We start from the raw sequence: 26,432 nt of genomic DNA on the forward strand, positions 1-26,432 counted from the left end.
AGATTTCACTCATTAGGTTGATGCTCTCCATCTGAGCTAGTGGATGTGCAGACTGCTGTGAAACGCGCTGCTGCAGGGGCTGATAAGACAAACCCCCAAACATTTAAGGCTCAGTGGTGACTGGGATACAGCGACAAAATCATTCATTTTGTCACATTGCAAACACAAATCCCTGTGTATTTTATGCAACTGACTTATACAAATTAGCGTATGGTTGTAAAATGGAGGGAAATGAATCCATGGATTTCAAATATTGTTTCAAATAAACAGAAAAGAGTGATGAGCGTTTGTATTCACACCCCTTTACTCTGATAGCACTAGATGAAATCTCTCATCTCATCATACAGTCACCTAATTAGTAAACTGGCTATAATATAATTGTTCCATTTGGAGAAAGAAGTGAAGGACGATTATAAGCTGAAGTATTGGGCTGACAGAATGGGAATTAGCTAAAGCTACAGTTCCAGATTCTGATCAGACTGAAAGAATGTCTCCTAAATGTATAAAATTCACTAAATGTATTTTTATTTCAAAGCAGTATATCATCCGTCTCTGTTTTAATAGTAAAACCAGCACTGTTTGGTAATAAATTCAAACTTCTGGCTAAATAAACTGTTAAAAGTCAATAACTAACATTTATCTAACCACTTAACAGGCATGCAGAGCTTTCCAAACATTGCAACTGAATTATTTTGATCTTCACACACGATCCTGGTGTCCTTTGACAGACATTTCAAACTGGTCAGATTTGTGCTGCATTGAAAAGAACAAGGAATCCACAAAGTTTGATTGGTAAATTTTACTGACTTTTATTGAATTGTAACAAGAAAATTGAGAAAAATAACAAGGCCCAAAGCTATTAGAGTTCCAGATTTTATTTTATTAGGTTGCCACGTCTGATGAGGCACAAACCAACTCTTCCAGGGCAAATCGAGAGGAGAGGATGGATGGGTGTAAACACCTACAACTGGGCGATATGGACTTATGTTTTATCACAATACTTTGTGGTACTATTGTGATAATAAAAGTGAAGATAACTATTTATTACATACTTTTTACGTCACCATGTGACTGTGTCACAGCAACAAATAACGCTCTTGAAAAACATTTCCATAATACAATTCTTTATGAAACCAATCAAAGAAATGTGATTTACATCATTAAACTGCACTTTCAATGTATTGGTATCTATCAATGCTTTTCTTGAACAGACAGTGGAGAAAATACTCAAACCTTTCAAAGTTTTAAACAAAATGAATTGGAATTTATCGGGACTACGATGAATCAAAATTCTTATAAATCTAAAAAATGTATCAATAAATGATAAACGATATGATAAACGCACTCCTTGATCAGGAAGTGTAAGAAGTGTCAGGTGTGTTACCTGTTGGTCAGTACGGATGTGCGAAAAACCTTGTTAATATTCTGTTAATGTTGAAAAAACGCAATTTCACAATTTAAAAATCACATGTGAATAAGTCCATAGAAAAACATAGCGCGACATCATCCTCCAACTACTTCCTGTCGGCTTCTTCTTTGTCGTTTTTGCCAGTAGCAACATCGTGTTATTGATCATGTGACCAATGTGATGGGAAAAAAAGTGTCTCCATTGCAGTTTTAGGAAAAATAAAACAATTTTGATGCGACCGGCAATACTTTTCAATCATAGAAATTAGTTGTTTTTTTTATAAATTTCCGTGTTCCCATTAAGCAATTTTATTCTCGAATTGTCAAACAGCACAAATAGTCAATGGAAACACAGCTAATGTTTCTGAAATTTCAGCGAAACAGACATTTATTGAGCTGCAATAGCTCTCAAAGAGGCGGGACCTGGTTTGGATATTGCTGGAATCTTTTTTAGCAGCAGCTCAAAGCTGCCTGGAAGAAACCACTGCCTAGTGACCCCACGACCTCAGAGGAGAGCTGATGTCTGACCCAGGTGTCTTATTTTGTCAGCGAGAAAGAGGAGGGACAAAAGAGGCAGTAGGTAGAGGTAAAACACACTGCGAAACGCACCCAAAGGGGGTCACACACGGCTTGTTTTGAGTTTTCTCAAGATATCCTATACTCACTGCAGGTGCAGAAACGTGCTGAAAGGAGGCGCAGGGTTATCTAAACAAACATGTTCTGTCGCTCGCCCTGACAGCCGTGACTCTACTACCTCCTCTTGTCAGGAAGGTTTTCTGGAACAGGTTGCGTTCTGGTTTGGTAAAAGATTAGCGCAATTAAAGGGCCTCTTTGTTGTGTGGCCAAGGTAAGAATTAGGTGGAACATCACCTTGGCCTCCCTAAACGCCGCGTCTCCTGTCAGCCAAGTCAGCAGGAAGGGGACCGAGCGGTGTTCCAGGGTGAGAAACGAGAAACTCTCCAGAGGAACAGAGAGGTGCAAAAACAAAAAAAAAAGGAGATAGGGTGGAGGAGGGGCCTGCTGTTGTTGCAGAAACAGCAATTAGCTTAAGCAAACAATTCTTTCGAATTTCTTACGATCTACAAATGAGCCTAAAAATCTCCCTTTTAGGCTGATGGGTTTGAAAACGCATCAGTTGGCATCCCGACACGACTCGGTGTTAATCTCTGATGCGTTACCAGATGCATTTCTTTGACACTGACTGATTCAAAGGCGTTTCTGTTGATCTGGGCGTCGCCGTCAATGCAACTGCGTCTTGTCGGCGGCAACCCGCTGTGCACTGTTCCCAAGGCAACCGCTCAAACATGCCGATTACACAGATCACAACAAAAGATGGAGCGTTTATATAAGCCAAGGGATTAAATAAACACGACGATACGGATCTATAAACTGGCTGAAAAAGTTACTCCAGCACTAATGGCAGCGACTTAGACACATGAGATAAGATGCTGACAAGTCTGTGGAAGTGTTTGCTGAAATGTGTTGATCATGATCTCGTTTGACCTGATTTTGTGGTTAATAGACACGGCTTTGCATATAAACTCAACCAGACTTATGACTTGATTAACTGCATCTTTATAAAAAAAATAATAATAAAAACATCTTTCAAGTTTGTTTTCTCATAAGGTGTTTTTGATTTCTTGTTGCCCTCGCTGACGTTTCATCAAATAAATGTTAATATAAGACAAAGATCACCAGATTAAACAGAGCGGTTTTAAAAATGAGCAGAAAAAATAGCAATGTAAATCAAACTATTAGGGGGGAGAATTTATCGTATCGTTTATCACGATAAATTTCTTACAATTCTAAGAATTTTGATTTATTGTTGTCACGATATATTCCAATTAATGACATTTAAAACTGTCTTTATTGTTGCGTTTCATGGTTTTACTGAAACCCATAATGTTTTATTTAATGCTTTCAGTTCAAGCATCAATAAATGCCAATACATTTGAAAATGCCGTTACTCATTTAATCATGAAATAAGTATGACGTCAGTCTTAAAAAAGGCTACAAAACCCATTTCTAAAACTTTGGGATTCCACTTTTGTACCCTGAGGAATTACAGATGAAAACTAACCTATATGACTAACTCCGGCATGTTATATGATGCGTATTGTCCCTTTTGAAATATATAAACAACAAAACAGTGAGTTAATTACAGCTGGAGAAAACATGGACCAATGATGAACCTTCTGAGGAGTGGCCAGTCTACCACGATTACTCCAAGAGCACAGCAGCAGTAACGTTCTAAATCACAGCATGTCAAGTTTGGACGTTGCCTTCCTACAAAATACCGCTCAATTCTCATTTCCCTTCACAACTGCTTCGGGATTTCTCCCATTGAGTTCAGTTCCTCGAGTAGTATTTCAACAAATTGGCCAATCAACCAACAGAAGGAGAAGTTGTGAGTGATGACGTTGGTTTTCTGCACTGTTTTAAAATCGTAGCCTGTCTGTAGTTATAGCAATGGAAGCAGATAAGAAGTGAGCCATTCAGTCTGTGTTGGCCACACCTCCAAATACTGAATTTACATTACCAGTCATCTGGTTTGGCTCGGCACTTCTCTTTTTTGCAGTGGAGGATGGTTGTTTAGGAACAGGATTACAGCGTAGGATTTCCTGATTACATAAATCATGGCCAAACGGCAGCGTTTGGGTCAAACTTTAAACTTCAACAGAGTCCACGCCTCCAGGAAACAATCATTTCTCGATAGCAGAGGGGCCAAACCCTCAGTATGAAATGAAGTGTAGAACAAGGGACAGGGTTTTACCAGGCTACAGTCCACCCTACCAACCTCAGAACAATGCTGATTAATCAACAATAAGAAAAAGACTGGGTAAAACACAACATCTACAGGTGTTCAAGTCCAAACCTCTGGGAACCGAAAATGACACAAATCCCCACTTTCTTATTTGCAAAAACAAGCAACAACAACAACAACAAAAAATCATTGTGATGATACCGAAGATTTTTGGGAAAAAATTCTGTGGATGGACAAGACAAGGTGGTAGTTTGATGATCTGCGTTGCTTTGTTTTTACATCAGAGCTACTCAAACTGTGGTCCCCAGACTCCCCCAGTGGTCCGCAAGGTACTGCATGTAAAAAACCTTTCACTTGCCGAGACATGAGCTCAAAGTGCAACACGTTCAGCTAGCTTACTATGAGACCATGTTTAAAAATATTAATATATAAGTGGTGCTAGGCTGGTTCACTCAAAAGAAAAGTTGAAGACACCGGTGGAAAGAAAACAATGCAAAGACGAATCATATGATCGGAAGAATTTATGTCTGCAGGAATAGTTTTCAGATTCTCAGGGTGAATTGCAAAACTTGTTTGGATTATAGCAGCATGCCATGCAGATCTCCCCGTCATTCTCGCTCGACTTTCTCCTTCCACCGACTCGGCGTTGGAATACAAAGACGGGTCGTTCTGAAGAACACTTTCTATCGTATCGTCAACCCAGCTGTTTGTGCTTTCAGAGTAAAGCAAGTTCCAAAACAAAGATATCATCGTCTGAACGCAAATCAGGCCCGAATTACCAACGTGCATTAAAAAGAAACATGTTTTCAACTCGACAGTCTTAAGGTTGTACCGGGTCTAATTAATTATTGTTCATTTCAAAACCTTACTGAACACTAAACTAACATGAAAAGATAATTCACTTTAAAAAGCGTTACTTAACTTGCTTTTAAATAAGTATAACTTCGTAGTCAATAATCTTGGATCCAGAAACAGCGATGCTTAACGTTACACACTAAGTTTCAGTGAACAGAGGTAAAGGGGCAGACAATGAGGTATGCTCTTTATTGTGAGTATGTGGAATTGAAAAGTTACAAAGTCAGACATTTTCCACCAACCATTGGTTGGCTGTAGCTATAATCTCAGTGTTCTTGTGCTCAGATTGAAAGGCAAAGAGAAAAAGAGAAAACCCAAACATAAACATGTTTTTTCAAGTTTATTTTTCGTCCCTTCAGAAAATCCCTGAAACTTTCATTCTGAAAGTGACAACACAACTTTTTTGGTGGAGCAGCAGAGGAAAACGGAATAAAGTTTACTGCTGAGCTGTTAAGGCTTTTCTACATTCACTTTGTTCAAAAAGTTGTTTTTTTTTTTGTTTGTTTTTTTTTGTAAAAACCTGTAAAAATTTCAAACTATTCTAAAAGTCGACTTATTATCAGCATGGAGTTTTCTGCAAATGTTTTGAGTTGCTATTTATTTATTTTTTTAAAGCTGTTAACTTTCCTGTTTTGAACAGGTTGCGCAGCAGCCAGAATTAGCCTTTAAGGCTCGAGTGGTGCACCGCTTTTGGCATCAACTCTTAGGTAAGTCTTCGTGTTGTCGCGTCGCTAATACTTCGAAGGCGTTGTGATGTACATTTAGCTGTCGCTGTTGACCGTTATCTGCGCGTTGTCGTGCATTGTCGGGATCAGCTGCTGTTTTGTGAAAATGCGAGCTACCTCCTCCATGTTGGCAGCGTCGGACGGCGAGGGTCGACCCGCCGGTCGGGAGGGAACGCTCACAGCCCTTTGTTGTACGTCAAAATCTGACAATCTGTCGCCGCCGCGATCTCTGGCTCGAGCTGATTGGCGCTGATCTGTGGGAGTCAAAGAACAGAAAAAAAGAAAGAAAAAGGTCAGTCGCACGGGTGGAAATATTTCGCATGAGCAATTAGATGATGAGTTTACGTCATCTACATCCGATACATACTCGGATCTATACTTTGTAAGCGTAGCTTGTGAGCTTTGCAACTGTTTTTATTCCTTCTTTTTTTTTTTTATCGCAAGCAAATATTCTTTAAAGCTTTTAAATGTTCTCCATTTGCCGCTAATGTGCAAAAAGAGCCAATTTGGCAGATTAAAGTCTAATTTGAGGTTTACGTCTCCTAATATTTGAACCAGAGACAGATGGCTGTCGGAGTTGGAGGCAGAATCCTTAATCAGACATCTTGCTAGGTGTGAAGTGGGGAAGTGGGACAAATTGAGTAGGCGGGGGGTCCCGGGGAGCAGGGCATTCTTGTTGCTTATTGGGGAGATTTTCCTCCTTCTTTTTCATCTGCTATTCCTGCGAAAGTGCAAAAAAAAGGGAGAGAAAAACAGGCTTTTCACAGGACCGTTGGCGGCACATATGTCTGAAGTTTTCTCCTTTTTTTTCTGCCATATGGCTGTCTGAGCTATTTCCAGTGGGTAATTAAATCCTAAACATTTTAAAGCCAGAGCTGGCTGGCTCATGTCAGCAAGTCACTTGGCAAGAGAGACAACACAAAGACGGAGCAAAATCGGGCGAAAAACAAAATTTTTATTTATTTTTTGCGCCGTTGCCGATTAATGAGCAGGATGGCGGCGTTCTGAGCCAACGGGGGCTAAAGTTAGATCTCAGCCCGCTTGGCCTGGATGGCACTGGTGGCAGTGAACAACGGGACAACACGAGTCGAGTCTCAGAGGGCTACGCCTCATTACAGAAACACTGAGGAAGTCGAGAAAAAGGCTTCAGTCGGAAACTGAAACCCAGTCAGGAGCACATAGTCGATACAGGTACAATTTAAAAAACATATTAGAATAATAATAATAAAAGAAATCACTCTCAGTCACCAGGTCACTGAGAAAATGTCCTCTTGGTTTTGATCATTTGTTTTAATGCCACTGGTTTCCACAGAACACCACTCGGTTGGGAAACTCCTGAACATTTGATACGTCTGTTATGCGGGTGCGACCTTTACCCCGCCTGCGAACATGCTCACATTTGCTCTTTGGTGTCTGAGAGCTCTCCCAACGACGGGAACAAACAACTATTCAGCAGGTTCAGCTAAACACGCTGGAAACAACATGTTACATTTAGGAAGCGCAGTCAGGAGTAGTTCAGGAAAAGTTCAACTTAAAAGTTACAAATGAAAAATTCACAAGTTGTTGCTTATGTCCCATCGTTTCTGTTACACAAGTAACGAATTTATGTAGTTGTATTTTGATTATTGATGTTTTATGAGTCCTCAATGCAAAAACACAAAATCGCCACAAGTATTTTTAGTGTAATTTCTCGTGCAAATGTCTTGGTGCTCTTGAAATAAGGCAAAGTTAACTGATGAGTAAATTTTCCTTGTTTTAACTCAATAATTTCTTAACACTCATGTAAACGTTCTAGTTCCACTGACAAATTTTTTCACTTATAACATGGAAAGAAGTCTTGTTATACGTGAAATAATCTCAGTGGAACTAGTAGTTTTATGTCAATATTAATTATTTACTTAAAACAAGCTCCTACATGTTGCTGAAAAGTTTCTTGGAAGTCAGTTTTGTCTTACCTCAAGCGTACTAAGATATTTGCGCGAGAAACTAGACATAAAAAAACTGAACGACTTTGTGTTTTTGCAGTGCAGGAATGGGACCCTGTAATAAGAGGCTCTGCTGAAGAAAAAATTTTAACTATGAGGGGCCATTTTATAGGCTATGGTAGGGCTAAAAAAATGAATAAAAGTTGTTGTAGAGTGTAGCAGCGTAGCTGTGAGGTACCTGAGACATCTGTGGGAAGAGGCTGATGGCGAGCGGCAGAGCGAGGCCGAAGGCAGCCAGACACACCAGGCTGTGGACGGGCAGGACGAGCCGCCGCCGCCGCTGCAGCAGAGCGAGCCTGGAGAAGAGGACACAGTCAGGATCCGTCTGTTTTTATCGAATTTGCATTTGGATACGGCTCCTCAAAGACATACATTTAGAAAATAAGACCCTTAAGGCAGGTGTTAGACATACGTTTCATTAAGGTCATAGATCAGCATGAAAACTGTTTTTTGTTTGTCTAAAGTAATATTTTCATGTCAGGTATGGTGTTTTCATTAACTGTAAGTGGAAATTTGACCTAATTATAAAATGACAAACCAAAAATGAACTGACACCGAAATTTATGACGATGACCTTCTACCCATGTTGGCATTTACAGTGTTTTAAGAAAAATGAAAGGAAAAGTCGATTTTGTCTTAGTTTTGGCCGTGTGTAGCTAAGCTATTCACGGCCTTTTACGACTTAGCATTACGTGTGCCGTCTGTAGTCGCATGACTCCACCCCATTTCAGTCTGTAACAGGAAGTGAAAGAGACAGTGAGGTTGAGGAAACGGAGGAAATTTCAAATGTTGAAGCGGTGGCGGTAGAGCTGGTCAAGGAGGAAGAGGAGCAGCGCGTTGCCCCCTCTCGAAAAAAGAAGTGATGTAAATCATTTGGCAACATTTTGGGTTCAGCAAAGACGTTAGAAGTTATTTTATACTTCTAAACTTGTTCCATTGAGCAATAAGTCTGAAATGGGCTGTATTGTTTCCCAGACACATGGTGCCCTTTTACAGCACAATCAAATAACCATGTTGCCCTCAGTTGTAAAAATCCTTTTTATATCAAATATGACTTAAAAATATTGACTCTGTAATTTAACGCCTTGAAATTGGGCCTCTGTCTCTTTAAGAAGCTCCTGCTCTTTCAGAAACTCCGCCTTCAGACAGTCATCACAACATGGCTCCTCTATTAACCCTTTAAAAACGTTTTTACCAACATTACATTGAGAAGTAGCTCCTATAATGAGCTCAGCAGATGCTCTGCTCCACCACCTGTTTGCTAATTGCTGCTGGCTAGTCTGAAGGAGCTGAGTGGGGGAGACACAGAAGTCGTGTGTAAACAGCAGCTCCAAAGAGGAGCTGTGTCCTGAACGCTGAGCTAGGTCCACCCAGGTGTTTTGCTCAGATGAATGGTTGCCACGGAGATTAAAGGATTTCTCAAAATTTCATGAAAGTATCAAAGCAAGAATCCAGGTTTGTTTTTGATGACGGAAAAATGTTATAGCAGCTCAAAAAAGGTGGTTTAATGTAATACTGCCCCTTTAACAACTAAACACATATTTTTTTCATGTATTTGCAGACACTGTAGCTTAAAAGTTAATTAAAGAAATAAGTAAAATGGAAAAATATAATTGCGGTCCTGGGGAATATAAATATTCGTGAAGTATTTATGCTGACATTCTTAATTTTTGGGTGGATTAGTGTTATTCAATTTATCGTTAGAGAGATTAATTGCTCAATATATCATGATATTGATTTCAGAACACATTGTCCAGCCCTAATCATCATCAATAAAGACTTAAAGACATCCACTTGTATGTAATTAATATACATGATATTTCACTTTGTCATTTTACAAATGAGGAACCGGTTATTGAATTATTATACAGACATTGAATTACTACACTTTATAAATAGTGCCTGGAAGAACGCATTATTTTCTGCATTCGTCTTGTGAAGCACAGTTTCTGCTCTGCTCCCCCTGCCTGCCTGCCACAGGATAATCTCCTGTTCAGTGTGTGGGACAGCGAACTCAGCAGGAGCTTGAGAAGGAGCCGCTCCTCTCTCCTCCACCAGCGACGCTCCCCTCCCCTCATAGCGAGGAAAGCTACTGCCTAATGAGGGAGCTCATTAACACATATGGCTGCCATGGTTTAATTAGGCTGCATACACACACCAGCATAGATGCACATCTTGCAGAAGTGCATTAGGAAGAGAAAAGTTGCTGCACGTTATTAAACGCAAGTGGTAAAGGTAAAGTAGGCTGTCCTTAATAAAGGGGAAGAGATAAGATGTCATAAAGACATTATTGACAAATGAATGTGATTCTGGCTGTATTTAAATGCTCTTATGCAACCCACGCACTGGGCATGCTCAGGTTGACTTTGGACAACAGGAGATGCAGGGACTCGCTGGCCGCCCGTGAGGCCATGTTAACTTTAACGTGTTCTAATGGCTGCGTGCGTCATCCAACCAGATTTTCCGTCACGTTGAAGCCAAATCGGATCCAGTAGATCTCAGCCTTAAACGAAAAAAACTGTGGGATGCTAGATTGTAATTGATCCTTGTGGCTGTTGGTTATTCAAAGATTACAAATTATGCATTCCCTGAGCTCTAGACTTGGAAACCTGGAACCTTATTTTGAATTTACCCACTAGCTTCTCAACTATCTTCCCAGTTCAGACCTAACAACACTGCTGTAGTCCCAGTGTCTTCTTGACCTAAACTGCTAACCTGGTCATTGTTTCATCACATCTCTAAAGCCACGAAGTCTCTTAACCCCAACATCAGTAAGGCTTTGTTACCGGGGTGATGGTGGTAGGTGTCCCATAGTCGGAGGGTTGCCTGTTCAAATCCCTGTTCACTCTGTATCTGACACTTCACTCAACTGCACACTTTACTCGACCTTCTGACTGCTGTTTTTGATGGTGGTCAGAAGGTCCAATGGCGCTGGTGTATGACAGTCTCACCTCGATCAGACTGCCCCAGAGCAGTTGTGGCTACTATCCAGTAGCTTTCCACCTTCAGCGTGTGAATGTGTTCTTGAACACTGAGTGGCACTTTGAGGTCCTCTGGACTTGATAGAGTGCTGTACAAGCACAGGTCATTCACCATTTGTAGGGCTTTGATGATTACGTTTGGTGGCTCACAGATGAAAAAGCGGTGGGCCAACTACACTCACTTGCATATTGTGATTATACCTTTTACATAAGCTATAAACACATCATCCACTAGCCAACTCCCTCTGTCTAATTCTGGTCTCTTGCTACAGAGTGTTCCCAATCTGAGGCACAGATAACCATTCAACCAAGTCATCATTACCACTATTCAGTTTTCTCAGTAAACCTTTTCTTAAACCTGTACTCGTGCGTGCAAGTCACAGTAACAAACCATCAAAGATCACAGATAAAAAAACACATTGAGATTGAGATGGAGATTATGATTGGATGCTTTGTGCCATTCCTATAAGATATTAAATTATTTTAATATAACTGCTAATGCATGTTTCTTAAAAATAAAGGGTCAGGGTGTTTCTTTCACTTGTGACAGTAACTCATATTTTCACGCTGCTGTTAATATTTAATAGCATTTGTTATGGAGGGTTTTTTTTTTAAGGTAATGCGTCCAACCATTGAAAAGTATGAAGCCCTCGAATAGCAACGAAAACAGTGACGCTGTAATATTGCTGCATTACAACATCACCTTGTTCCTGAATCATAAAACGTCACTTTTGCCTAAATTTGGGAACTTTCTTCTGAATGAACGTTGCCTAATACACTCATGGTTGTGCATGAGAACAGATCCTGCTGTCAGTCCAGTGAACATGTTCTCAGCAGAGCAATCCATCACTGAGGGGCCGCCTGGGGGACCTGTCTCTGTCCCCTTGTTCTCGCCCCATTGAGAGCCAGTGAAGGCAAGCTGACATAAAGGAGAGTTGAGAACTACACACAAGGAAGGCTCAGTCGATCTCACAGCTCCCCACCGACACGTTTACGCACCAACACCCCCCACATGCACACTCCTTCTGTCTTTCTCTACCTCCCCGTTCAGTTACTCAGGTGCCAGGAATCCCAAACACACCTGGAGAGCAGGCCGCGCCGTCTGAGCCCGCCCACTCAGAGCGGTCGGGACAAGTGCTGTCAGGGATTCCCAGAGATCTCTGCATTCCTCTCCTACACGCCGCTGATCCGAGGACGACCAACTAAACGCGTCACGTCATAAACACGTCATCACCATAGTCCTTAACAATGCCGTGTCTCACTGCAGAGGAAGAGTCTGATGGAAGAGGTTTATGAAACCATATATTTTGTTGAGAGGTATCCATGTTTTTACTAGTGCATCATTCATTGTATGTGATGGAGAAAAAAAGTTATTGCTCTTATAACCGCACTTAGAGTAAAACTAATTTCTGCTCAATTCAGTGATTAGCGACATTTTTTGTAACTTTTTTGAACCACAGACCTGGACTGACCTGATGCAGCTTATTTTACAGTTCTGTCATTTCATAACTCTGTAGTTTTGTCATGACTTTGCCAATTTGTAGCTACCAAGAGGATGTACCATACCTCCTCTGACAACTTTAATGTTTTATTCAACTATTTATTCCTATTATAAACAAACAGGAAGAACCTAAATGCATCTAAAGGTTTGATGGATTTGAACAAAGAAAAACCAAAAAAGATAATGATTCTTTTCAATCCAGTCATGGGGGATTTTTTTCAATTCAATCCCAATATCATCCAAACTAAGATTTTATAACAAATTTATTTATTTTTTTTTTTTTAAACAAGCTCAAATTAATTTCAGATTATTTGATGCATGCGACGGCAACATTATCCAAATTTAAATCCAGTATTCAGTTTCCAGATAGATTAGAAATTTTCAACAGAGTCGAAATTAGTGGAAGAGATTTTCTTACTTTTCCAGAACGGCCATGACCATGGGAGGAAGCACCATGATGGGCATGGGCATGACGACTCTGGTCAGGGCCGTCTCTAAAAGTGCCTGTCACAAAAAGAGCATACTCTTAAAATGTATACAACAATACAGTGACATTTTTGTTTTACTCAATAACAGGTAAGAAAATATGTGAAGGAAAGTATAAAACCAGACAGCTGTTGCAGAAATGGGGCAGCAAGGTGCTGCCAATGAAGCCTTTAATTGATGAAACACAATTAAAGCAGAAGCTTAGGCAGCTGGACTTTGTAAATATTCAGGTGTGTGTATGTGTGTGTGTGTGTGTGTGTGTGTGTGTGTGTGTGTGATCACAATGTCAGAGTGAAAACATATCAGCTATAATTTAACAGAAAGATTACTGGGCCTGTTGGGAATGAGTTATATATATAAAAAAAACACACAAAAATACTAATAGTGATAAATATTGACATTCGTTTAGCATTTTTAGCCTTTTAGGTCATATTTTTCTCAAATTATAACCTAAAATGCCAAACATTAGAACTGGAACAGAGCATTTATTTATTTTGTTTTCTTTTTCACAACTGCATGTAGAGTCCTAATAAATAATAATAGAAATAAACAGAATAAGATCTTTGGGACTTACATGCCTCGCGGCTATCTTAGACGTTCCCACCACCTTCCCGCTGTCGTCAAGCACATCGATGCCGTCAGACAGCTCGGTGTGCCTCATCAGCACCACGTTGCAGATGTTTGCACTCGCTGCGAAAAGAAATTACATAAGTAAAAGAAAGTCTTTGTTGTTTGAAGTGGCCTACTAAGATGTTCATGTTTCCCCTTTTTCAAACAACCATGCAGGCTCAAAGGTTGACTCAATCATTCAGATTCCCGTCAGGTTGTTGTTGTTGTTGTTTTTTTTTTACGTTTCTCTAAATTCCTGACAACAAATGTGAAAGTCTATCTTTGATAAAGTTGAACAAAATGTCTATTATGGCTAATTTCATTTTTATTTTGAAATCCAGAATTTATTGTCACTTTCTCCAACTTCAGCTGTGAGAAAAGCTCTTTTTTCCAGTCTCTCATCTGTTTATTATTCTGTGTAAAGTTGGGCATAAAATATTATTTAAAAGAGCGACAACAGGGTTTCTGCAGGTTTCACAACTCAAATTCATTATGAATGAAATTTCAGACTTGTACTGCGACAGAAACATTTTAGATCTACTTAAAATGTTCAACTTAAATGTTTCTGCGCTACACAAAAGATAAACTGACATTAATAAGTTGTGTTGACTTTTTATTAATTTTGCTTTAACGCCAATAATTGAGTAATTGATGGTTTTTTTAAAGTTAGGATTTTTAAAAAAAGCAGAAGAGGAGACTACTTCCCAGGGTGCTTAGCAGCAAGGTTTTTGCATCTTGTGTTGCTCCGTGAGTCAGATGGAAATGTATAATATTGGTTGCAAAAGTCGAAGACAATGTCTAATTATTAACATTATTTATCTTTTCTAGATAAATGTTTCTGAGCAGAATTCAGTGTGATGTTTAATAATGTGCATCATCAGATCAGATATTTTATTCAGGCTGTTCATGTTAAAGTTATTCTAGATGAAAACAAGTCATTGTTTCAACCTGAACATAACACAGAAACATGTGCTTGTTCAACCAGCTCAGGACTGTTATCTTGAAAAATGTTAAAGATTTGGTTTAAATTACAGGATTAATTTATATAAAAAAGTCACAATTCAATATTAATAAGCTTTTAAAAAAATGTGTAACACTGTGTTTCTTGTTAAATCCACTTGATGAATTTTAATTTCCGAGTTAAACGTTTTCTAGTTGACTTTACCTGCATGAGCCTTCGTTTTCAAGTTAAACCATCTTTAAATGTTTATTAATAAGCCAAATAATGTACAAATACTGAACCCGACTGAGACTTTGAAACAAACAAAAGAGTCAAATCAGCAACACAACACAAAACACAGGCGAGCCGACAAACAGCGGCCTTATTTATTCACGCTTGCCAAAATGAACACAAATGTATGTTAATGTAGATAGACCTTTCTTCTTGACTCTAATAGGAATGAGGAAAACTCATTTTAGAGAGTTTAGTGCTCTCGCCCCGAGCCTTTTTAATTTAAGACAACGGCGTCCGGAGTTATCTCTGCTGCGCCCCGGAGGGACAGCAGGTTGCCTTGTGAGGGGAATTTAATTAACTGAGACCATTTAATCCAGGATAATTATATATATATATATATATATATATATATATATATATATATATATATATATATATATATATATATATGTGTGTGTGTGTACATAAAAGACAGATATAATGATTTTGGCAAGGAATGACAAAAAAAACAAAAGAAAAACAAAGCCGAAAGATCAAATTCTCAAAAACATGTTTTGTAATTACCTTCATAAAAGCAATAAAGTAATTGGGGGAAATCGTACTGATAATTACGAATCCTGGACGGCTCAGTGCTGACATTCCCCGTTGTAATTATTTTAAATAATTACATTTATGTGCATTCTAAACATATCTGGTAGCTAGTGGGAAATGCAACCAATTGTGACCTAAACAACACAAATACTTTCTAAAGAAAACAAATTATTTGCCAAATTTATTTTTATTTTTTTTAAGCCAGCATGAATTTAGCTCCAGGTATAGTCCAATTTATTTGAATGACAGGCAATTCCTTGATGAGCTTATTACAGGATAAATCTGGCCTTAAGTAACCAAACACAATCAAATGGGTGAAAATTCAAACAGCACTTTGGTTTCCCGGGCTCCAATTAGTCCGTTTAATTACCTTTTTATACGGGCCTGCAAACACAACAACTGCAACAACAATGCCCAGACCGAAATCAGGTAAATGGGGCCTTGACATAGACGCCACTTTAGGGGTAATTATCCAATTTGTTTGCAGCAGTAGAGTTCCAGCGAGCAGCCAATTACCAGGCAAAGGCTGCACTGCAGAAACCTGTTGATTTAATTAGAAGAGCTGCCACGGCATGGAGGGGCGGGGTGGGGGGTGGGGGGACGGGCGGCAGGCAAACAATTTAATTACGCGCCAGCAGCCCCGGGGCATTGTGGGACACGGGTCTATACCCCTGGGTGTGATTGTAACGCGGGGAGGTGGCATCAAAATCAGCTTTGTGGCTCGGCGCGCATCTGACAAAAGCGAGCTCTCAGCACGTCTCTAACCCCACGGAGACGAAAACGGACAAATAAAAAACACACACAAAAAAAACAAAAGGAAAAAAAAAAATCACTCGTTTTTGGGCTTTCACACAGAGAAGTGATGGGATCTAAGAAAAGAAACAGAACTATACGAGCTCCAAGGGTAAAACAGAGCGTGGTTTTTAGAGGAAAGAAGAAAAAAAACAGTCTGCATGTCGTTTAATTAATGCTGCAGTGGTCGCTGTTGGTAATTATGGACTCAAACCTGAAGCAAAGGAAATTCAAATAAAGTGCAACTCTTTCTGGACTCACCCACTGCAGGGAAAGGGACGAACCTCTGCACCAAGAGCTTGGTGGTTGGACTTAATCGGTCTGCTTTCTGGATTAAAACATTCAGGCCAACCTGAAGATAAAACACGTGGCAAATCACACGGTTAAGTGTGCAACAAGCAAAAGAACTTAGGAACTTTTAAATAAATATTTCAAAGTCCCAAAGCGTTCTAATGAAAAACTAGAACGCCGGCGCAAAAAATAAGTTAAAAAAATAAAAAAAACTTCAGTCTCCAGCCCAGCATGGGGCTGTCACAAGAACGGACGTATAATTGGAGGGCTCTTGCCCCCCTCCCAGCGTGTCGTTCCTCCCTTCAGACTCCCTGGGATTTTTTTTTTTTTTACCGTGGTTGTCAGGCCTGAGGCCATCAGCCGGAATATGCCCAGCAGGACCAGTAATTGGCTCAGTTTGAGGTCTTTGTCCCCGATGGAGGCCGTCTCATCCAGGCACACAGGAAGACATTATACTTCTACACGATTAAAGCGGTGACATGGAGGTAGGACAAATGAAAACGGTATTTTGAGAGCTGAGTGCGAGGCTTACGCTGATATTTAAGTTTCTTTAAATGACAAACGAGTCAACGAGATTAATGTGTCGCAGAGAAGGAAGCTTGTAAGTAATGTCTCAGGAAAATCTTCCTTCTAATAAGTGGATATTAAAGATTTACTAGTAAAGAAATAAAGTAGACTCTTGTCAAATCTTGGTTTTTCACATAATATCTGATGTCTAGTTAAATCTAAATAGAGATGGAGCAAGACGCTGTCCAATAACTGGAATGGTTTTCCAGTTATTTTCTGATTTTCACCATGACTGGACCTAATCAGCGACTGGTTGTTTGGAAACTTAAAACAATCCAATCGATTTTTAGTCAGTGAATGCACCATGCCAAGCTTTACAGCAAAACTCTCCAGCAAAGTTAAAAAATAGAATTTTATGAATATGAGTTAATGTAGCTAGGTAGGGTTAGGGTTACTACACACTCATAGGTGTCAGAATGCACCTTGAAGTTCCTTGCCAGCCACCATATAGAGAAGAAGAAGAAATTCTCCAGAGTGGAAAAAATATTCAAAGTTAGCTTTAACTCTAAGACATGCTGCGTCATGCGTTACCTTTTCTAACCTCATTATATGCAGGCTTGGGACATTTGGAGCTCTTAAGGAAAAGGTTTTCTCCAGGTGGCCTAAGTAATGCTGGCAGCGCTAACAGCTAATATAAGAAGCTAAAGCCGGATGAGAATGTCAACTAAAGAATTCAAATGAAATGAAATTTGAAATGAAATGAAATGAAATTCAAATGAAAAAATATTTCAAACTATTTACCTTCACCTCTGCTCCAAATAGAAAAAAATAGGAATTCTCAAAGTGGGAAGGGAAGGAAAAAGTTTTTTGAACACTGTTAGCTATGTTTCTGAACTGGGTAAAAATCATTTCGACAAAGTAAAACCAAAGCAGATTGGAACTAAACAATTTGTGATTTTTATGCAATTTGAAATAAATTAAATAACAAAAATTGAGAAACATTTTTTTAAAATAAATGTACTACTAAATACGGTTGTTATTTCTTAAAATAAACTTAAAATCTACAGGACCAATTAAAAGAACTACCCCAATTATTGATGCAATATGGTCTGTAAGTTACATTTTCTTAAATAATAACAGTTTGATATGAAATCCTTATAGTCGCTTAACCTTTTTAGATGATTATTAACTTCATTATTTAAAATATTATTATCTATACCACTACAACTACTAACAAAAACAACAACAAGAACGCAATAAAGTCAAACACCTTGAACAAGTTGAAATGGATTCATATTTCATTGCATTAGCCTAATCTCACACTCAACACTTTAGTTTTGGTAAAAGGAGAAAAGCATTTGGAGAAAGCCACCAGCTCCATAACTGATGGCAATGGTGTGGAAATACTTTGTACAAACTGCTTAAATTAAAAAAAAAAAAAAAAAAAAAGAACAGGATATATCTTGATATTATTTCACAAGATACGCTGGTGCTAATAATTGTGCCACCAGTGATGTTTTTTTTTAAATTCCCGACATCATCTTCCCCCCCCAACACAGATTAAATGCATCTAAAAATAAAGGCTGGATTTTTAAAATTAAACCATTCAGAGTGCAAATAAATATGTCTGGGACTGTAAATAGGTATGTGCTATAATTGATCAACAACAACAGAAGTAAAACATGAACTCACAGCGATGGAGACCGCACTGGTCACCGCCCCCAAATAGCCCTGGAAGAATTTGGAGAATGGAGCGGGCTGACGAAAGAGCAGAAGACAAGTTGGAAAAACAACAGCAAAATAATAATAAAAAAAAAGGTTCAGTTCTTATCTCCGGTCAAGTACCTTTGTTGCGTTACGGTTGCTGTAGTTGACACAGGCGTTATGGCTCTGGTTTAACCACTGGAAAGGTGAACAGGTGAAATGAAGGAGAAGCTGATGGTAGACGCAATGCTGACTTCTCAGGGTTCAACACATCTTCTGATTTCTGGCACATTTATGTTTTATTACATATTTGCCTAGTTAAAGTAAAATGTATTGTTTTTAAACTGAGGAAACCATGCTTGATGTGCATCTGAATATAAGTGATAAAATGATGTTCGTTTTGAGAAAAGTACCTGCCAGAAGATGGTTGTCGCCATTGTTTGATTAGGGAGAAGGAGGCCAATAACCTGCAAAAAACATATTTAATTTGTTAAATAAAAAAATACCCAAGCACAACTTCTTTATTTAAGCAAAAAAGTTTATTTAAATTTGTTTATTTAAACAAAACATAAAAAAGGTTACTTTTTGATGACTAAAAAACATGTAAACCAAGACTTACCACTGGAGTGCCAAATGGGACAAAACCTATGAAAGACAATCAGTATTATGGCTCTAAAAACTGCATTTATCAAACTTACTGAAACTAATTTCTTCTCACCAATTAGTAAAACATTTAAAAATATTTAATGTCTTATTGATTAGAAATGCAAGTCACATTTTCTAGAATTTCAGGCGCCATTGGGAACATCTGGTTGTTGATCATGTGACTTGTGTGACGTAAAAAAAAATTGTTTCATTAAAGTTTATCAAGGTAAACCGATTCTGATACGACTGAAACAACCACCTCATCCTAGCATTAAAACTTTTTATTGAAAAACGAGAGTTCTTTCGAAAGTGACGTGTTTCCATTAAGCGAATTTATTTTCAATATGGTCAATGGAAACTCAGATTAAATGAAGAAAACTATAAAAATGGAGTCAGAGAACTCAACACTAAAATGTTAAGTTTCTGCTAACTGTGTTGTTATCATGCAGAGCACTGGCCTGTTTTACAGCTGATTACTTTATCTTCTTCAACCACCCAGCTCTCCATCTCTCACTTACACCCACCTTCGGACTTACAGCAGTCGCCGCACAAAAAATAGATGGGCTTATTTTCACAACCAAAATACTCCTTTTCACTTCTTGAAAAATCCGGAGACACTCTCCGCCACCGCAGGAGAGAGGTTTTAATCAGCCCCCAGCTGAGTGTGACCTTTCCAGGGCCCGAGACAACCCGAAGAGCCCCATTGAGCCCTGACAGGTCCCAGGGGGAACGACGCCTCCATGTTGGACCACATAACAAGCCCCCCAGATCCCACGTCCCCCACGTCGACTTCATGCCGAGGCGTTCTACCTGACATCCGAAAGGGCATGAGGATCTTCTCCCCCGTGTCGGGGTGGATGATGGCCTGTAATGAAAGCACAATCAGACGATAATGAGGACAAAATGATTCAGACCACTGTAATTCACAAGAATTACTTCCCAGAAGGGGGAATAATACCACCTTTATTACAGTAGAAACGGTGCCTCCCATGTGCTACAGAGACGCTGCTTGTCATTATCTGCTAACCTGAGATGAACCATTTAGAAAACGTTCTGACCAAATCACCTCACAATCGTAACGTGGGTACAGACGTATCTTTATGACTTTTATTTGATCCGGTTCAGTAGTTAGGATGTGTTCACGCCTGATAGTTCAGTAGACTTGTTTGGATTGGGGAACAAAGTTGAACATTTTGCTATATTTTCTGCGGCTGTCGTTCGCTTTCACACTACACTCAGTCAAACCATTTGAAAAAGCTGTTCACCTCCTCGCCTGTGGTGGTGCTGCACCAATAATTGTTGAAGGAAACGACACATAACTTCTGAACACAACTTCCTTTTTCCACATAATGTAAACAAAAATGGACTAGCATCAGATTTTAGCTGTTGTGGGATTTTTCTTTTGTCTTCGGCAAAATGGCCTGTTTCTTTAGCCAGCGCCAGGCTCACGCTTTGTTTTGGTTGTATTTACCCAGAATGCCCATTTCCTGCTTTTGCAGTGGTCTCATTCATTTGAACAGCAACAGAGTTCACTTCAACTGAACTGAACTGAGGTTTTTAGGTGCACCAGTTAGCTGTTTTGGTCCACATCAGAGTACAATCATGCATTCACACCTCCCCAAACAAACCAGAATAGAAGCAATCAAACTAGAGTTCAATTAAAGCCAAAATTGACTAAATAGGGCTTGTGTGGCTTTGCTGTCACTTCTTTGTATACTTCTGAATAATATTAGCAAATGGCAACTTCAACCAAAATCTCCAGAATTATTTGCTATCTTTCAAAACCTGCTCGTTCTGCCCTGACCAAACGGCACATCAATCTGAATAAAATGTTTTCGTTAACGATTAACCAATCTGAGGCTTTGTGGCAGATTTCCAGTCACCGATTTGGAAAAGCCTCCTTTTCAACTCCCCTTTGATGTGGGGTCGTAGGTCAGGTGTTATTTGAACTTTAAAGGTGCTAATCGTTAGCGTTTAGACACGTCGTTCTTGCCCAATGGAGAAAAAGAGGAGATTTTAGATTCAAACGGGCAAATCGCTCATCCAGCCCAGTCGAGTGTAAAATCATCAAGTCTTGATCACCAGTCAGTTTTCTGACTTATTACTCTGAGCCTAATATGATGGGATCATGTAACAAATAAAACTTTGTTCCAGTGTTGTTCCTCTGATATCTGTACAGCACTTCAGAATGCCATGTATACAACACAGTGTAAAAGTGAGCCAAAAATAAAAAATCAATTCTTACCTGCTTTATTTTCTGGGCTTCCCATAGCTGTTGAAATCAGAGATGAAAATTAAAATTGTCCTCTGGTGTAAACTTTCAAAAGCTGGTTTATGGCTGTCGCTAAAGCTAATAGTTACGGTTCATCATCCACCAAAAGTAAAACTTGAGTTTGTTTTTACACAAATTTTCACACATTATGTTTTCATTTATAGCCATATAGAAATATTTGATAAAAAGACAAGATCTGTGTTTACCTCGGCGTCTGTGACTCCTGGAGGCAGAGTTCCTTGTCTGAAGCTATCGAGCAGCTTAATGCACTCCTGCAGCCGCTTCTGGTGTGACAGAAGGGAGATAAAACGGAAAGCTACACTTACTCAACAAGTTTCATCAAAATCTTTGAGCAGATTTTCAGATTATAAATATTTTCTATTGAATGGTAATTAGCTTTTTTTGTTGTTGTGTTACAATCTAATGATATGCAAACACAAACCTAGAAGTTGCTACCATCAACCTTGGTATATGTTAGCATACAGCATCTGGCAAAACTAATTCATACACCTTCAACTTTCAAACATTTTTGACACTTTAAAAGCAAAAATGTCTGGGCTTTGAGTGGAACAGTGTGAGATGTGGATACAGGACAATAAATACAAATGAGTATCGATTACATTAAGATTATTTTTGACAACCCTAGTGCTGATAAAGCTGTCTGTGGCAGATGAGCTGACGTTCATGTGAATCACAGCCGTCACTCATCACAGCAGCCGGGCTGAGGCTGCCTCCTGCAGGGCTCCAGAGTGAAAGCTCACACTTTTTTATGTACTTTTAGGAGCATTTTTACTAGAATGTACTTTTGACTTTTACTTGAGTATTTTTATTATGAAGTATCCGAGTAATATTTCTGGATTTTCTACCCACTGAATGAAAAACAAACATATTTTAACCAAAAATTCACCAGACACAGACACACACCTGTTAAACTTCCACAAGTTTAATATTGAGAGAAACATATATGGAAAATATATTTTGCTTGATTTAGTTATTTCTTATTACTTCTATGAATTATTGTCAATGTTGTCCTTTTCCACTTACCCTGAATATTTTGATCCACCTGATGATGTCATTTTTAAATATTAAATGATAATTTCATCAGTTCCTAGGTACTTGAGTAAACTTTCTACCAAATACTTTTTTACTCTCACTTGAGTAATTTCTTGGACAGCTACTTTTTACTTTTACTTGAGCAAAAACATACTGACGTAGTGCTACTTTTATGTGAGTATAAGTAAGTGAGTGGGGACTGTGAGTTTTCATGGGCGGCAAATGATAAATGAATAAAACGACGACAAAAAAAGATTTCATTTCACAATATTTCATTGTGGAAGTTAAAAGAGCAACACCTCAATTTTTAATTCATTGTTAATGTAAAATTGTGAATGTAAAAAATGAAATATGTCTAAAGGACAACTGGCTATGGTTTCTGGGCCAGTGGATGTAGAGACCAGTGAAACTAGTGAAGACTTATTATACAGGTTCATAAAAAAAAAAAACAACAAAAAAAAAACAATTGGAATATGCAGACTTTTTATCACTCAGAAAGCAGAGCTCATATTTCACATTTATTCATTGCTGAGTGAAATATTTCAAGCCTTTAGTTAAATAATAAAAACCCAAAATGAAGTGTCTTAAAAAAAGTAATATTGTGAAAAAAGGATTGGAAACAAACGATTGATTGTTCAGAGGTTGATTTTTGTAAATTGGATCGGCATAGGTCGATACTTACGAAGCCCCCCAGGGGACATGGGGAATTTTTTTTCACTGAGGCTCTATAAGAGCAATATGAATGAAATAAGTAATTATTGATATGACAGGAGCAGCGGCTTTGACACCTGGTGGTGGGCGTGTCGATGTGGGAGTGACGTCATCAAATATGAATGGGAAGGTGACGCTGCTGGCTGTGTGTGTATGTGTGTATGAGGAAGTGGGTGAGCTGGGTGGTCAGTCCTCGCAAAGTTTGGAGCATGATAATAAAAATTCAAAAAAATCAATAATTGTGACAGAACAAAGAAGAGGTTAGGAGTTGATTGATACACGGACAGATGAGATTCCCCGAGTTAATCCAGTGCGGCCCTCTACCACCATTAGTTTGCTGTGTTTTATAATAATAAAACGTGTTTATTATTATTAACGCTTTGGTGCAAAAAATTGATTGAAAATCGATTTATTTACTGCATGTTTATGTCTGTTAAGGCTCAGATGGAACGGCACAGAAAGCAGCCCTTTAAACCATTCAGACTACGAACACAATGGAGACCCAATCAGACGACTTATTACCCCGCGATAATAACTCAATAGTCCATGGAAAAACCTTATAAGCTTGTATTAAAGCAGAAAGTACGGCGGCCACCGTAAAAAAGGCTTACCTATAGTATTAATTATGCCGCATGAACTGATCAGTAGATTATTGCGAGGGAACGCAAAAGTTTTGCGAGGGAACGCAAAAGAAAAAAAATTCCCCATGTCCCCTGGGGGGCTCCGTAGAAACTAAACCTCAGGTATTGGAAGAGAAAAAGTGGATCGGTGCCGACAGTGCCCACACCTGTACACAAAGTCAGGCTTCAGTTTAGCACCAGACCGAGAGACGTTTGGACTTTTACAAATGTGGACAGACTCTCATAAAGTTAATTTTTACAGGTCAGAATTTATAATCAACTTCCCCCTGAAAACACCGAGTCCTATGAAGCCGAGTACCTCTGACACGAAGAGTGTGCTGGGGTCGATCACATCCAGGAAGTGACGGAATCTCCCACGAAACGTGTCCTAAGAGAAAGAAAAATCATAAATTGTTTTCATAGCATTTTTTATAGCTTAAATAGAATTTAAATTGTTTCCTAAAAGATGTGTAATTCAACATGAATTACACAAAACCTATTCTTTCACAAGTTAGCAAGAGAACAAAAAAATCTAGAACTTTCCAAAGACTTTACATATTTTTCGCTGAAACGCAGGCAGCCGAACAGATTCCGGATTGTTTCTCTCGACAAAACAGCCAGAGATTTTCCAGCTGTCTCTTCCCTCCGGTAAACAGCGACATTACGGCTCGCCAGCTGTTTGAACGCTCCAGGTGGAGCCTCCTCATTACAGCCGCTGGCAAACTGTTTCCCATCTTCGTCTTTTAGAGGCCCAAATCCGCATCGCGCCGAACGCAATTAAGCCCTTTAATGACGGTGCCAGGAATACCTTTCAATCATTAATTCATAGGCGAGCAGAAGGAATCACTCCTTCCCCCCATCCCTCCGCCTCCTTCACTTGGGTTTAATTACACTAACTGTTAATTTGGACAGAAATCTGCTATTTGACTCATCGCTACGTCTCGTCACTTAATGAACATATGGATGGTTGTCAAAAACATGGCACGAGGGGGGGACGACTTTTTCAAATCTGTTCAATTAGATTATTCACCGATTATTTAAATGGCTCAGTTTGAGCCGACTCTCAGAGTTAGTTTTAAAAAAAAAGAAGACTTTTTTTTTCTTTATTCCAAAGGTGTTGCGCTGTCATGTTGAATCCCACCAATCACCTAATACTTCCTGCGCTTCAAAGTGCTGAAGCTAATGCTAATTTATGCACATTAGCCAAAACAGTACAACATGTTGGTCATTTTTATCTATTTATTTTAATATGTAGCGTGCCTATGTATGAACATTTTTAAGAAATGTTAACATTTTTGCGTTAAATCTTTTACAAGTCAGTACAATAGAGTTTAAAAAGGTTTTTTTGTTGCCCTTATGTAATATTCTAATATTAAATATCTGCTGTGAGAAGAAAAACATAAATAAAACTTGAACACAGTTACTGCTTTTGAAATAAATAACAATAATAATAAACGTTTTAAATGTCAGTCTTTATTGCATATGATTATACAATGGTTAAGATGATCAAATTTTGGAAACAATTCAGCCATTTAATCTCTCTTTTTTTATTTTGCAAGCTCGTGCTTGTAAGCTGCCCATCCGGTTTGTACAGCAAGATATCAAATAGCACCCCGAGGGATGCCTCGCGCTGAAATAAAATCAGCAATTAATTATTTAGATGACGTCACGTCCTCTCGCGCTCTATTTAAAGCCGTTTTCTTCTTTAACCATATACACCTTACTTTTAAAAAGAGACATTTGTCTTTCAACACATTTAGACTCCCTGTTCCTGTTTTGGACTGGGTTTTCTTCAGCCTTGCCAACGCGGTAAGCAGGAGCTAAACTGTTCCGCGCAGCAACACGCTCCAAATATTAATCATGGCCATTTAAAAGCAGCTTCTTTAAATAAATAAATAAATAAATAAATACAAGCGTCTGCACCCGAATCGAGTTGAGACCTTAATGTGTGCGTCTACAGAGTCCTGAGCTCAGCATGAAAGTTTGTGCTGCGTTTAGAATCACGGCTAAAATAAATAAATGTACCTGGTTGAAACGAGACTTTCCGTACTGGAACGGTGGGTAGTCAGACATGCTGCCGGACTACACAACTCTCCTCCTTATTGCTCAAGTTTAGCAACTTCTTCTTTTTTGTTTTTTTTTTTCTCTCCCCGACCACTTTTGCCGTCTTGCGCTGCACTGCAAAAACACTCAGCTGTCTTCCCACGTTGCATTGTGGGCAATGTAGTAATGCCAAGCTGGCGTACGCATGTAGGCCGTGAAATGCTTTCTATATGTGACTACATTTCCCAGGAAGCTGTGCTTTGTTTTATAGTTTTACAAAAAAAAAAGTTTATAGCAAGACAGTGACCTTGAACATTGTGAAAGATGGTCTTTACTATCAGTAATTCAAACATTTTATCACGTAAAGTACTTTGAACTGCTTTATGTGCTAAATATGTCAAATAAACTTGACATATTTAAGAGGCAACAAAATATTTGCCCATTGTTCAGAATTTAAATTGAATCTAAAATAGGGCTAAAACAATCAATCATTTTAATTGTGATGAAAAGATTTTTGAAAAAAAAAGTCTACTAATTTAGTAACAATTAATCGTTAACTACAGTATACAGATTCAAAAAGGGATATTTTCTGAAAATAAAACACATTCAGAGCAGTAATTAAGCCAAAACTGTACAAAATAAATATACACTTTGGACTTAAGATTAAAAAAAAACTCCTCAAGTAGCACAGTTTTATCTTCACCCAGAACAAAGGA

At 38.8% G+C, this 26,432-nt stretch overlaps 1 protein-coding gene across 1 annotated transcript; it reads right to left on the reverse strand.

Moving 5' to 3' along the window:
- Positions 1–4,677: 4,677 nt before the first annotated feature.
- Positions 4,678–25,935, reverse strand: sfxn5a (sideroflexin 5a). The gene is made up of 14 exons (XM_014989711.2): positions 25,699–25,935; positions 23,993–24,061; positions 21,496–21,573; positions 21,263–21,289; positions 19,828–19,882; positions 18,992–19,017; positions 18,786–18,839; positions 18,514–18,570; positions 18,361–18,426; positions 16,132–16,222; positions 13,279–13,394; positions 12,637–12,722; positions 7,915–8,032; positions 4,678–6,005 (listed from the first exon to the last, which is right to left on the reverse strand). The coding sequence occupies exons 1-14, from the start codon at positions 25,744–25,746 to the stop codon at positions 5,928–5,930; spliced, it is 969 nt and encodes a 322-aa protein (XP_014845197.2). The 5' UTR covers positions 25,747–25,935; the 3' UTR covers positions 4,678–5,927.
- Positions 25,936–26,432: the final 497 nt, after the last annotated feature.

Source organism: Poecilia mexicana, unplaced genomic scaffold, assembly GCF_051168715.1.
Source record: "Poecilia mexicana isolate PSO_F unplaced genomic scaffold, ASM5116871v1 scaffold_22, whole genome shotgun sequence".
In the NCBI taxonomy this organism is placed as follows: Eukaryota; Metazoa; Chordata; class Actinopteri; order Cyprinodontiformes; family Poeciliidae; genus Poecilia; species Poecilia mexicana.

Coding starts and splice junctions, on each gene's coding strand:
- sfxn5a (XM_014989711.2), bottom strand. CDS start 25,746: ATGTCTGACTACCCACCGTTCCAGTACGGAAAGTCTCGTTTCAACCAG. Junction 18,840..18,991: donor TCCCATTTGGCACTCCAGTG/GTAAGTCTTGGT, acceptor TGTTTTTTGCAG/GTTATTGGCCTCCTTCTCCC. Junction 8,033..12,636: donor GTCATGGCCGTTCTGGAAAA/GTAAGAAAATCT, acceptor CCTCTTCTCCAG/GCTCGCTCTGCTGCAGCGGC.